Source organism: Ruditapes philippinarum, unplaced genomic scaffold (assembly GCF_026571515.1).
Source record: "Ruditapes philippinarum isolate M1 unplaced genomic scaffold, ASM2657151v2 ctg3229_1_1_1_1, whole genome shotgun sequence".
NCBI classification, from domain to species: domain Eukaryota; kingdom Metazoa; phylum Mollusca; class Bivalvia; order Venerida; family Veneridae; genus Ruditapes; species Ruditapes philippinarum.
In genome coordinates this window covers 88,619-103,789 of record NW_026859245.1, presented here as the reverse complement: position 1 = coordinate 103,789, position 15,171 = coordinate 88,619, and the positions used below count along the sequence as shown (strand labels likewise).

At 32.1% G+C, this 15,171-nt stretch overlaps 1 protein-coding gene across 1 annotated transcript in view; it reads right to left on the bottom strand.

Moving 5' to 3' along the window:
- Nucleotides 1-595: 595 nt before the first annotated feature.
- Nucleotides 596-15,171, bottom strand: part of LOC132755770 (ubiquitin carboxyl-terminal hydrolase 38-like) — a 30,894-nt gene continuing 16,318 nt past the window's right edge. The window contains exons 3-9 of the mRNA XM_060746687.1: nt 15,132-15,138; nt 14,514-15,081; nt 8,004-8,162; nt 7,567-7,760; nt 6,666-6,759; nt 4,899-6,092; nt 596-3,846 (exon numbers count right to left, since the gene is read on the bottom strand). Coding sequence (XP_060602670.1) covers nt 3,682-3,846; nt 4,899-6,092; nt 6,666-6,759; nt 7,567-7,760; nt 8,004-8,162; nt 14,514-15,081; nt 15,132-15,138 — 2,381 coding nt within the window. The 3' untranslated portion in view covers nt 596-3,681. The remainder of the gene's footprint in view (nt 3,847-4,898; nt 6,093-6,665; nt 6,760-7,566; nt 7,761-8,003; nt 8,163-14,513; nt 15,082-15,131; nt 15,139-15,171) is intronic.

Genomic DNA, 15,171 nt, shown 5'->3' with positions numbered 1-15,171 from the left:
ATAACAGGTTTCCTGAACCCTTGCATTTCTTTCATAAAGTCAATTTCCAGGAATTTTTTGAAAAAAGGCAACAATTTACAACTTGTCAATGTTTTAAAGAATTGGGTCAGACTGCGTTTTGTGTCATGCAGTCTCTGGGTTTTTTCCCCATTTTTGTATCCTTTTAATCCTTGCCAAAATAATGGACATATCCATTTTACCATGCAAAATATCTTAAAATAAGTGGACTTGCCTATTTTTTAATCTGGACAAAAATATTCACCATTTGCAAGGAAAATTTCAAAATATTGTGACTTAATAGGGAACACAGTTCAGACCATGACCAAATGACATGGATGCACTGGCAGGCCTTATTCTGAGTTGTATCTCTTACCAACATCAGGTTAAAAATATGAGCCGCAAAACAGAACCAACATAATGGGGTTTGCGACCAGCATGGATCCAGACCAGCCTGCGCATCCGCGCAGTCTGATCAGGATCATTGCTGTTCGCTTACAAACCCTATAACAAGTAGAGAAACAGATAGCGAACAGCATGGATCCTGATCAGTCTGCGCGGATGCGCAGGCTGGTCTGGATCCATGCTGGTTGCAAACCTATTATGTTGGTTTTGTCATGACGCAGCTCATATAATAAATCTTTCCAAATTCTAACAGCAGTCGATAATGCAAGTGAAGTAAATTTAAGGTAAAACATTAAGATATCTAGATAACGTAAACACTCCACTGCATGTAAAAACATGCCAAACATGGAGATTATGTAAGAATATTTCATAATTTTGCCTCGTCATCCAAACTGCGAGTGGTATTTTGTTACCCTATCAATATTCTATAAGGCCTACGTGCAAATGCTGTCATTTATTTACAGTAATTTTGTAAAGACAATTTAATCCAAGAATTAGCAAATTTGTTCTTCATACATAATGCAGATTGTTCATTTCATGAATACAACATAATTATAATATATAACAATCTGTAACATGTTTGTATCCAAACCATTTGTATTATATGGGTATGAGGTAAGTTATAAAGAGATAATATAAACAAAGTGGTCTGTTCTGACCAGTCTTGAACAATGAGGGAAAAATACACTTTCTGTTGACTGTCTTGTATTGAAATAGAGAACGAAATTGATGAAATGAAGAGATTAAACCCAGGTCTTTTGGGACAGTGTTTCCTTTATTTCATTTGGTCTTTAATCTGAGGTGATCTTTAAAGTTTTATCACTGACGTTTAACTGAAAGCTGTCTGACAGGAACAAGATAAGTTCAATAGTTAACCTCATGGGCATAATGAAAAGTATAGATCCACAAAATAGATAAACCTAGTTTTTGTAATTTAAAAATTCATTTTTTGGGGCAAAATTTACTTAAATTGGAAATAATTGAGGCAGCAAGTGGATAATGCGTCAGACTAGTAATCTAAGGACAGCTATCTGCTTGGGTTCAAACCCCATCAGGGGCAAGCAGTTGTTTCCTTGAGCAAAAAACTATACACTCATTTCTCAGTACTGGTTAGTTCCAGAAACAGATTTGAGAATGATTTTATAAGCTTTAAGCTTCCTACACAATCAAACTAAAACAAATTCAGTAAAAACCAAGAAATAATTGCGTATAGAATACTTCAACGAGCTAGACGTTCATGAAAAGTGAAATATTTAACAGTATGAAGATGAGTAATAAGGAAAGATTTCTGTTTACAACATTTCATGATTAAATGATGATGAGGTAAATCAAATCTCTAACATTCCGTACATAATATTTCTAAACCACTCATTGTGAGTTTTTGCTTTTCATGAAAGTATGGATAAAAAAGTTTTAAATCACACACCTTGAAATGAAATTGTAAAAACTGAACAACTTTCATTCTCCTTTCATTTCAAATATGTAATATATCAATGGGGTTTTTATTTAAATGGGATTTATGAGGTAAACAAAACAGTTTGAGATAATTATTTTCACTTCCTGTTGATTTACAACAACATTCTTACGTGCAAAATCAATACAATGTCCTGGTATTTAGTAAACAAAAATAAACTATTGCATTTTTAAGTTCTGAAAAAAAAACAAAAAAACTTTTATTAAAATTTTGTTTGATTGAAATACTTTCAAATATAAAATGAAATATTTCCAAATATGAAAGAGGAAAATTGATTTTCTCAATTATTATTTTAAGTCCTAATTGTTAACAAAGCTTTGCAAAGAATTTGTTATCTAGATATATTACAAAGGTATTTTGGGGAATTTTAAAAACCCTCCAAAATGCTTATCAGCTATAAGAACTTGTAATTTCTTGTATAAAGTCATGTCTAGTCTAAACATCTAGGATGTTTGTCTGTGGAAATCTCTTAAACTAGTTATGGACTGGCACCAAATTTTTTTATAACACGACAAGTGTGTTATATAAATTTGAGGTGATTTATACCCATAGGCAGTAACTTCAATATGTATCACAAAAAAAAATTGAGACATTTTTTTTCTTTCAATAGTATACATGTATAGAAAAATACATTTTAAAATTATATAAAAAAAAACATTGTTTGATTTGTCTTTTTGTTTTTGTTTTACAAGTAAAATGGGGGGAGGTCATGAAGATTTGCCCTTGTCTATCTGCCTACCCTGCTCTCAGTCCATGGGCTGACAGAATATTAAAATGTTTGGGTAGTTCTCTACAAAAATTAGCTTCTTTCTCAAATTTCAGTATTTTACTGTGTCAAATTAAAAGGAAACCTACAGCATATTAAGTATTAATCATACAAATCGAGACAGGAAGAAGAATGTCATTTTACCTTGGCTGAATATTTCAAGTTAATTTATCAAAATGAGCCGCGTCACAACAAAACCAACATAATGGGATTGCGACCAGCATGGATCAAGATCAACCTGCGCATCTGCGCAGGCTGGTCTGTATTCATGCTGGTTGCAAACGCATTACGTTGGTTTTGTCGTGACGCGGCTCATATCATGAATGCAACAAAACTTTATAAATATTTACTTACAATATGAAACAGTAAAGAAATCTATCTCAATACTTTACATAGCTCTATTCATAAATTATTCATAAGCACATATTGGATTTATTCCCTTTAAAAAATTTTGTGCCAGATCGGTAAATACTTTAAACAGAATGTTGAGCAAATATTTATTTTGAAATATCTGAAATGTTTTCCCATTAAAGTAAATCAAGACCTTAATTTCCATATATAATTTCGGATAATGATAAACCTTCTTTAAGAATTTTATTTCAGAGTAGCAATTTAAACATATTTGTCCTATTTTATATCTGTATAAATAGGCCACATACTCTTTCTTATATACCAGAATTTCACTATTGAAACTGATGTCAATAATCCTATACCAAGTTTATGAATCAGTAAGCAAGTGGCAGGACAAAGTTCTTAGCTTGCACTTTAGCCTCAAGTTTATACCTAAGAACACTGCCCTTTACTTTCAGTATGTTTTGTTATGGTAATTCCATCGTAATTATAAGCATAATTATATTTAAGTCCATTTTCTTCAAGCAAAATAACAGCAAATATAAACTCTTCTTCTTTCTCTGCTGCTCTTCTAAGGATAAGCTCATCAACTTAGTGTAATAATGGGTTAAGTCCTTCTAAATTTAATAGGAAGTTAACCAGTTATTGCGCTAAGGTGACAAACTACATGTATTCAAATTTTCCCCTCTTAGAAGACAAATCTAGCACCAGAAGTATCGAGGTCACCAAGACTACCCCCACCTCCACCGCAGGGTCCACCTCCTCCTTTATCATCGTCATCCTTCCAGTTATACCAGGTAGAATCGTTGGGACGCTTCCGACTCGAATTTTTGGCAGCAGCGCTTTCCTGCTCCTGTAAAAGAAGAGAAAATCAAAATTCCTGTTAAAATCAAACAAAGAAACTATAGTACCTGTAATATCAATTAGAGTGAAAAATTGATAATAAGAGAAGCATACCACAAAATACTCTAAATCTGTGTTAAATGACACATCTTTAAACAAGATATCAATAATATTTTTTGCCACTGTGTTTATGGTGTTTTTAGCAATCTTTAAACAAGATATCAATAATATTTTTTGTCCCCCCCCCCACCCCCAAAAAAATGACAGTTCCTCCAAAAGAACTAACACTATTTCATTTCAAGGGTCAAGTTAAATTGGATAAAGTTAAAAAATTTCTATCAACATTATTTGCCTTAGATAAATAGTTTCTAAGTCAATTTTTTTAAAAAGCCATTGAAACAATTTATGTCATTTCTATCATTAATTTTCATGTATTTGCGTAATTTACATCAGACTATGAACACAACCATATGTATATTTCAGTTAATGTAGAGTATCAAAGTCTCTTGAAAGATGAACATTTTTAAAGCCTTCCTTATCTTTGATAAAAATTATCTCGACTAATATCATGATAAGAGATTGTATTACAAAAAACTATTATAGAAATTGCAGAGTCATATGCTAGGAAAAAATTAATAAAACCTGTAACGTAATATGTTTAAACTACATGTATCTGATATTTAATGTCATAGGCTTACCCTTTAAAACATTATGTAAAACTAAACTTAGACAATTCTTATAAATATCATCAAAATGTTCTTTCAACTGCTGAATTTTTGTCATGGAATTGCCAAGCCCAGCATTAAATTTGGAACAACCCATTCAAAATTTGATGGATTTCAATACAAAAATGTGGAAACAAATACATGACATCCTAGAAATGCATGTAATTGCCCCTTGCCATTGCATTTGAACATTTAAAAGGCTTTTAAAAGCTGCATACAAAAATGTGGAAACAAATACACGACATGCAACAAAATGCATGCAATTGCCCCTTGCTATTGCATTTAAACATTTAAAAGGCTTAAAAGCTGCTCAGTAACAAATCAAGGAATTAATTACCTGCAAATATATCTTGTTGTCCTTGACAACAGCTGCCCTTAAATCAGATCTCAAAGGTGCGTCTATTTTTGTAGGTTGTATGGACTGATCCAATCCAATTTTATAATCTGTACCAATCTTCTCTGCGTCAATTTTCCTGTACACCAGGACGTATGCCGTATCTTTTGTGAATCGCTGACTCACATTACAAAATGAACCATAGCTGGCATACGACACACGACTGTCGTTGAACAAGTACCATTTATCTTGGAGAAAGTCCATTTCATCCTCATGTGAAAAGTCTTGCATGTTTGCGCAAACGTTTTCTGAATTCGTAACAACAGAATGTCTTGCATAACAATAATAATGTCCGCAATCTGACGACGTCCCAGAATGCACCACAACAGAACACAGTGAATAAACGTCCGCACAGTCAATATCCATTTCTAACCCGCATTTTTCCAACTGGTTCGCAACCGAGGATCGCAGTGAATCACATCTTTTTCTTCTTTCAGAACCCGTCGCTCGCGATTCATCCTCTACCGGTATAAGTAAAGTTTTTGGATACTTGACCTCTCTGAAGATTTTTGAACGGGACTGAAGTTTTGTATCATATGAAAATCTGAGCAAAGTAAGGATAAGATATTCCGGTGTCTTCACGATTTTAATTTTTCTTTCGCCTTCCTGAAGTCCACCACAATTATCACAGTAATATTTGTTATCACCAACCAGTTTTTCTGGTTTTAAATAATGTTTTAACAAATCATTCAAATGTAAACAATTCATTTCTTCAGGTGGGACACTAGCTGTTGATCTAGGGACCGTGTTGGTGCTACTGTGCGACCGCATAGACATTTTACTATCGCCACCTGCGAGGGATTTCTGACTGGTAGTGTTATAATCAGGGAACGCTAATGGTAAATCCATAAACATTTCCTCTTTTTTCGATTCGGATCTGCAATTCAAACATGTTAAAGTAGTGCTCATTTTGCCACCAAAGTTTTCTTCAATCAAGGTCGTTTTTTTGGATTCCGTTTTCTGTTTATCTTTCCTGGGAGATTTAGGACTTCCGGTTGCAGTGAGATATTTGGTTTCCTGCTCATGAAGTTGATCGAGCAGGTATTTCAGAAACTCGGAACAGTCTTGCTGGAAACCAGCCGAAAACCATGCAGGCCGGGAAGCTGCCAAGAAGTTAACAGGAGCATATGTTGGTCTCTGTTGGGAAAATAAAAGGTCAAATATAGTAAACAATACTTAATAAACCCATAACCTTCTGGCCACTAAAAATTCTACCAATGTGACCTGTGCAGACCAAGATCAGATGGCAAAGATATGGTCTGCATTGTCCACAATTCAGTCAGTATATTCTGAAATTTTCCTGAATAATAATGGTTTTGTCAACATTGACAGATGGACAAATCTATTGAAAATAATGTTCTGTTGTGAAGGTTTTAACATTGTATTTTTGTACTAAGTTCTTTTTTTTTTAAATACAAATAGAAAACATATATCAGTTGAAAAAATAAATAAATAAATGTTTTTGTCTTAGGAGGACTGAACTTTGCAATTTTAATATTTTTCTGCTGCTTTTCAGATAAAACCATTCAAAATTGCATAAATTGTAAAGTGTTACATGTAAGAGACCGAGGAATTTACGTAAACACCTATAGAAAAAAAGCAAAATTTATTGCATTTTTTATCTTAGCACTGAACTTTGCAGTCTAAATTTCATTTTCTGCGGCTTTTTTCTGATAAAACCATTTAAAATACACAGTTTTAAACAGTTACCTGTGAGAGACTGAGGAATGCAAACACGTATTGTAACTTGACAACCAACGACTGTTCCAAGGTGGGCTGATGTTGCAGCAAACCATTACGGAAACTGTAAACACGAAAACAAACACTTTAAAACATATTTACAACTTCAAGTGAAAACATACGTTTACATAACATTGAAGATGTTTTAAGGCAAACAGATAATGTTTGGGTAAGAAATGGAATTCTAACAATTTAAGAGGTGAACAGAGTTTGCATTTTTTGAAAATACATGCATCATTTTTAAATTACATTTAAATTAATTTCAGTTCACTAATAGTATTCCCATACTCAACAAGTAACCCCCCAAAAAACGTTTACAGTTGTTATTCATGGAATGTCAATTCAACATTTTCAACAACTCTACAGACAATTGATTTAGGAAATAAATTATCCTGTATCACAAGTGTAGTTTTCATGCAACTATTTTAGACAGATAAATTTATTAAAATTTATAAAAAATTTTGTAACAGGCTATTTCTCTTCAAAGTTGATAGTGTTAAAGAGTTATTAAAAATAGAACACTTTTATAAGGGATGATAAGCCACACAAAAGGAAAATTCAGAGGCAGCACTAAAATGTATCAAAAAGAAAGGTGCATTCGCCTAAAAATAGTCTACATAATAATTATCGTACCTATCACATATATGTATAATTAATCATTATCTCACCTATCACAATTATTATCTCACTTATCACACATAATTATATTATTATTATCTCACCTATCACACACATACACATATATATATATATATATAATTATTATCTCACCTATCACATATATGTATAATTATTACCTTACCTATCAGACACATATATATATATATATATATATAATTATAATCACACATATATATAACTATTATCTCACCTATCACACATATATAGGGCCTGTATGATACTGTTCATGTAACAAGTATTTCCAAGGTTGAATAGTCCTGTTTTACCCATCTCAGCCTTCGGCTGGTACGACCTTGGTACATATGCCTGGCCATCTCTATGTGCCGTCCACTTGGACTCCAGTAACTTAAACTTTATCACATCAGGGGATGGCTTCGGAAATTCCTGTAATTCAAATGTATCACTCGTTTTATAAGTAACAGAACAGAAGCAGAAAAGAAGAAACTTAAACTGAAAACTAGAAATGTATGCAAATACAATTAAAGTTATGAACTAATTATTTAGATTCAAAAAGAAAACAGAAGTCAAATTTTCAAAAAATATAGTACTCATAAACGACAAAACTACCATATAGAATTCTTAAAATGTGTTACAGTTGATTATTATTCAATTGATGTTATAACATACCTTGATGACCTCATAAACGGGGTCATATAGTTCAGGGAAGCCACCATGAAGATACATCAACACATGAAGAAGTTCTGCCAGTTTTGTGACAAGCTGCTGGGAAAACTCAGAACTGTCAGATTTCCAATCCCCAACTATCTTTGGCACCATAGGTAAAATCTGTAATGCAAAAAAAAGTGTTTAAGAAAATGCTGTTGAGTACGGACCTGAGACATGTCACCAGTCATGCCCTTAAAGGGTTAATTTTAAAGCACAAAGTGGTGATAATTTACCTCCGTGCAAGTTCCACAGGGTATAAGTAAAAGACATGAATTTTAAGCTGAAAGTAGGTCACTGTACAGAGGTCAATGAGCACCTCAGCATACAGTAACCCCTGTCCAGATGAGGGCTGTTGGTGCCAGCAAAGGGTGCAGCTGTTCAAGCTGTCATTTCGCTCTAGGGCCTCATGCATCGTCACCCTACCACCCTTCCCTCCTGTCTTTGTCAAAAAGTGTATGTGATGTGATGGCAGGGGAAGGGGGCGCTTTTATTTAGGCAGGGGTGTTTAATATATTAGAAAATATTCAGTAAATAAACAATAGACAATTCAAAATCCAAAGCTGAGCTGGTACATCATACTTTGAAGTATATCACAAGTTACTATGGGAGACATAAAGGCAACACATCTGCCTCTCTGTAACCAAGTGATCAAAAAGGCATTACTCTAGCATATTGATTGATAAAATAGAATAGATATTACATCTAAAGACTGACTGTGATAGATTTCAATTTCAATCTCAAATAAAACCTGATATTATTCTTTTACATGTACATAACATTTCAAAATCTGCTGATTCATTCTTCATATAATTCTTACATCTAATCTATACAAAGCATTGTTTTTCTTCTTTGAGACAAAAGGGACTTAACTCATTTCAATAGTATAACATAAAGTTCTCTCCCTTGATTTCAAATTAGTGAAATATGATTATCATCTTAGAACAATAAAGTTGCGTGTATACACTGAATTAATTAAAAGTGGTTAAAGTGATTGATGGACGCTATCATACCACACAAACAGTTATTTATTTCATTAATTAATGACATTGTACCTTGCTTATCCCTCCATTGCGTAAATATTTTCAAAGCCAAAAAAAATAAATTAGACAGTAACATAGGAAAATTACCTAATGAATGGTGAAATAAAAAACACGCAACAAATCTTTTCTAAAATAAACATAAAAAGAATATCTTCAAATATATCATTTGCACAAGACTTTTTTTGTCTTCTTAATTTAATTTATTAATATCTACGTTAGAAAATGTAAATTTTGATTGTATATCAGATTTCAAATAATTTTCCAGGCTTTTAAGAAAAGAATAAATAAAACAGGTTCTAGAGATATTGCAAGCCAAATTTATATCTTCAAAGTGAAGCATATAATTCTATTAAAGTCCAAGCATAATAAAGTATATTGCATGACAAATTAAAATAAATCTTCCACAACAAGGTAATTAAGTTAAAGAATATTTCTCAAGACCTTGAAATTATACAGGAATATATCTGAGATCTAAATGAATGCTTTGACTGGGGTAAAGTAGAAATATCTATTTTTAGCTTCGATGACCTTGACAGCATTGACCTAGAGCACCTATCAAGGGTAAATGTCAATGAAATGTAACTGCATATGGAGATGCCAAAAATACTTGTCAATGAATGACAACTCTGAAGAAAATTATAAAAAATCTATTTTTAGACACAGTGACCTTGACACTATTAACCTGAAACTCCTACCCAATGGCAGAAAAAGCCTGAGATCCATCAAGCACTGGCCAAATAATGAAGATGCTATGAGAGAAGATAAGTAAATGTGAGAGAAGGATGGACACAGGGAGAAACCAGTGGCTTCTCCACCCTTTTAAAATTTTTGCAAGGGGGGAGGGCTTATACAAAATATTTTGTTAAAGTGATGTAATGGGCCCCAATTTTTTAAAAAATTAAACCCTTGAAAAAAACGTAATAAGGTTTTAAAAAAAACCATGATTGAATTAATAATTTTTTTTTCAAATTGACTTTTTAAGGGATTTCCAATTCAAGGAAGTTTTAAATTTGCAACTTTTGGTTGGTTTTGCAAGCAATTTCCAAGGTTTAAAAAACATGTTTGGGAAATTCAATAGATCAATAATATCCACTAAATTACTAAAAATTTTAATGGGCAAAATATAATATATGACCCAAAACAATTTAAAACTTAGGAAGATAAATATTTCCTGCCAAAATGATGTCAGCAGTCAAAACAGTTTTTTTTCTGTTCAGTGTAGCACTAAAGTAACTTGTTTTTTATTTCAGTATGCTTGATTTAGGACAGATCTAGATCTACTTTAAACCCTTTATAGTACAACGTGTTCTTTAAACAATTTATTAAGATTTATCTTTTTATTTTCTGAAAATACATACTCAGGACGTGTAATTGAGGGACTGCAACATGTACAAATTGAAGGTATTCTCCGAAAAGTCAAAATTAGAACCCTAGAATCAAGTTGTCCCTATAATTTGAACTTGACCACATGAGCCTTGTTAAAATTTCAAAGTTTAATGCATTGTTAAAATGATATTACATTAGCACAAATGTAAAATTTCCTGCAAGGGCCCTTCAAATTAAATTGGAAAAAATTGTATTTATTTACCCTTTTGGAAGGGGTTTTTTGGGGAATGCTGGGGAAAATCAGTAACATTGAGAGATGATGTTTACCAGGTTTTCTAAAGAGCAAACTGTAACTTCTCAAATTTTAAATTTTAAATAATCTTTTAAAATTGTTTAAATTTGCCTTGATAAGCCCCCCCATTTTAAAATGTTTCCCAGAAATTGAGAAAAAATTAGGGGCCCGGTGAACAAAAAGTATCTTTTCTTTTTTTTTTTGTTGAATGCTAAATTTGAAATTAAAATTGAAAATTTTGAATTTTTTTTTTAAACTATGTCCCACCACATGGATTAAAAAGGGGGTTTACAACTGAAATGTTTGGTGGGGAAAATTTTTTATGAAAACATAAAAAGTTAAAAAAAACAAATTAAATTTTTAAAAAAATTTTTTCATTAATACGCCCCCAGAAAAAAATATCTTTCAATCCCGTAAAATTTTATTAAAAAACCATAAATTGCATGATTGAATAAGACAAAACATAAAAAGAAATAAGGTAAAATAATTGTGAAAATAAAACTTTTTACACCTATTAACGCCGAAAAATGAAACTTTTTACACCTGTTAAAGCAGAAAAATAAAACGTTTTTACACCTATTAAAGCCATTATACTAAATAAAAAAATCTCAATTAAATGTAAACTCGGGACTGACTGAAATTTCATCAATATACAATACTTTTCTTTTCTGAACATTAATGAAACAGGCATACAATATTCTGTACATAAATGAACATTTTAACTGATGATGATAGTGATGTTCAACAAAAAATAAAAGAAAATGTTGCGTAGTGGTGCATTTATATGCTCTGATGAATTACTTGTCATGTTTTTTTGTCATTTATCAAAATACAAAATCAAGTTAAAGCAGCCTGACATACTAACCCATGTTTCAGTCTAATGTTGCATTGAATTTGCACATTTATGCAAAATGTACAATCTTTTTCCATATTTTTTCCTTATAAATATAAATGATGATGAAGATAGAATTAAGCCATGTTATTTGAATTTTATGAATTGTTATGGTTTCTTACTAGATCTTCTTAAGAAAGACTTTTTTTTTAAAACATTACATCCTTAATTATGTATAAAGTTCTGAAACATCTATCAATAAAATACTATTCAAACTTGTACTTTGACTGCAGATAACCAAACAAAAAGTATACAAGTAATGAGTAAAGGAAATACATTTTATATCCTTAGTTTAATGCATATGTGGCAAAACTGACCAAATTTACAGATTTAACCTCCGGACCGGACTGTCTTTCAGTCTGCCTACAGCTAGTCATATTACGACACTAAAGTGTTATACTCTTTCTCACTTGCCCATTTTACACCCTGATGAAGTTCTGGCTAAGCAATCAAGAGTAAATTGCTTGCTCAAGGAAATAAGAAGTTGAGACTTGAACACTTAACTTCTAACTCCCGGTAGCCCATGTCAGTACCACATGACTTACTGATGCTCCCCAACGTGAAAACAGGGCTCTTGCAACTGGGCGATTTAGACGATTAAGTACATGGTATACTCATTTTGTTTACATTTTATGTTTTTTAACAGCTTATAGTTTGCAAGATCTTCCCTTCTTATGTTCATATGTAGACCTTCTTGCGGTCCATTTAATGATGGTATTAATCCACTTCTCCCTGAATCTTGAAATTTCTCTCTTACGTGAGCTGCTGAGGGAGAAAGGACTTCTCCCTCAGATTTCGGCCTAGCTTAAGAGCCCTGGCAAAATTGGAAGTATGTTTTCTTTTCTTCCCCAAAATCATCTGCCTGATAAGCAGACAAGTCAAACCCTTTTTTAGTTTTTTAAAAAGAGTCACCAGTTTTAAAAACCTTTTGGGATTTAAATAAAAACAAGGAATAAAAAAAAAAAATGCTTTACATTGACAAAGATGTGCCGTTTGTAAAAAATTTTTTAAGAAATAAGGGGGATTTTCCCCACGGGGTTTAAATTTGACTCTTTAGGGGAAAAAACCCCAATTTTTGTGAAACTGTCAACTACTTTATTGGGGGTTAAAAGAAGTTATTTACCATTACACCAAGGTAAAAAGGTCAAGTTGAAAGCTTATCGGAGCAAAGCTTTAAATGGTCCTTTAATTCCATCTAGTTATTACAGTTTGCTTTTAACTCATGATTTATTTGTTGTATCATATTCATTATGGGTAATAACTTCTTAATATCAATTTCATCAACGTTAAACTCACTTACTCCCATTGAAAAATATATGGCAATTTTTTTTTTTTACGGCTGAAAAATTAATTTTTTTACGATAATGCGATCACTATCAAATATGTTCCTTTAATAAGGTAACATGGCCCAATTAAACCTACTCAAGTTGACGACTGGTGTATGAAAAGTGTTTAAAAGAATACGTAGGTGAAATTTTAATGTTAAATTTTGAATTTTCCCATACTGATGTGATTGTAATTATGATAAATCTTACATTACTTTAAAGAAGACTTTTACGAGAGTTAAATACCACAAAGTCAATCTTATGGAAGAAGACGCTACATTTAAACTAAAAAATTTTTAAAAAGTACATTCTTCCTACTCATCCATTTATAATACATTGGTAATTTTCCATTAATTCAATAATAAATGACATATAACTTTATTAACTGCACTATGTACATGGAATTTTATTTCGAGGATTATAAAAAACAAATTTTGTATAAAAAAAGCTTCTTTTTGTTTTTGAAATTGTAATTCTAAGTAATGACGGACACTTCAAATACCAAATATTTTCAAATACCTACTACGGCTAGAATCATAAATTTCATTATTCCAAATTTAATAACTTATTCAAACATGCTGAGATTTTTTGTGAAGTACATCACATTGTCGTAAAGCATACAGTGTCAGGCTGCAGACTTGTCATACTGAAAGACTTGCGTCAGTGAACTTTTGTTTACGTATGTTTACTTACGTATATATTATTCTACACTATTCAAGGTTAATTTGGAAAGATGAGCCAAAAACATTACCTAATGAACATTTTGTAGTACATCAACAGACAGTATTTTCAAAGTAACTAGGTTGTTTTAATGAAACAAAGACAAAAACGTAACTGCATGCAACAATTTAACTTATTTGGATGTTTACTACATATAAACTTTTTTTTCTTCGTTATTATAATTTCTGTAAAGTTGCATCTAATGAAACCTTTCAATGAAGCAACGTTTGCTTGAATATTAATGTCAGAAGAAAGCCTCCTTTAGCTTAACAAAAACTACTAGTGAAACAACCCATAAAAGTGTTCTTAAGTGTAATAAACCACAAAAATTAAATTATAAAATTCAAATTCAATAAATTTTCAAAAAATAAAAATAAAATTATTGTAGAAGCAGGATATAGATTTTCAATATTCGCTACTAAATTAAAGCGACCTTCAGCTTTTATTTTCTGTTGGAAAAACAATTATGTGTCGTTTCAAACTAAGTATTTCAGTGTCCCGAGAGCTATTTATAACATGTCAGTGACATTCGTTTCTAAAAGTAGAAGATTGTGGAACAAATCATCCACTTCATTAATTTAAATATTGGGAGCACTGGTATGGAGATGTTATTGTTTACGTATTTTGTCATCAGCAAAATTTATTTTCCATCTTAATTCTTGTCATTTGACATTATATGAAAACGATTTATCTAAAAATAACATATATAACCTTTAGAAAAGGTGAAGGTCACTTGAATTCTACTTTACAGTAAATTTTTCAAAAAGATAAAAATTTCAATGTTAAAACTAAGTTATTCTGAACCAACTTCATTTTTCTTCCTATCAATTAGTAATGTTAAGGTGTTAACTCTAAAGAAAGCTGGTATATATATACCTGATCTGCTTTGTTTTCTGTGACTGTAATAAGAATACTATATTTCTGTACAGAAGCGAGCCCTTTGAGGAACGCAATGACCCACTGATCAACGTAGAGTGCTGTCGGCCACTGTAACCAGTCGATTATTCGCTGAATAGCTGTCACCATACTGTTGTTGTTTATGCTTGAATCTGAAATCACGTTCTTAACCACAGTGCTGATCATTTCAACGGGAAGATACTGCACGAGGGAGCCGAGACAAACCGACGGTTCAACATCACACGGTGATGATATAATACGAAATATCTCCTTCAGGCAACCTAATACCACCAGGGAATCTGAAGAGCTCCAGATCTGGGATAAAAGGGAAGCCACTGTGTTTGCACTTTTGATGTAAGTGACTAAACCGTTCTCCAACTCTGGCGGGCTGCATAAACTAAGGGAGAGTATCAAGTTTGTACAAAAATGTAACAGTGATTCCCCTTTAGGTACACACTCTTTGAACTCCAGCAGGAATTCAGCAAAGCTTGTCAGGCACTCAATATAAGGATGTTCTTTCACATAGCTCAGAGCTTTGGCCTCAAACCTGTACACATTGTTGGTCTAAACAAATTACTGTTACACTGCCCAAAAGACGCTCTTTCTGTTAACAGACTACCAAATTTTCCGACTGTTT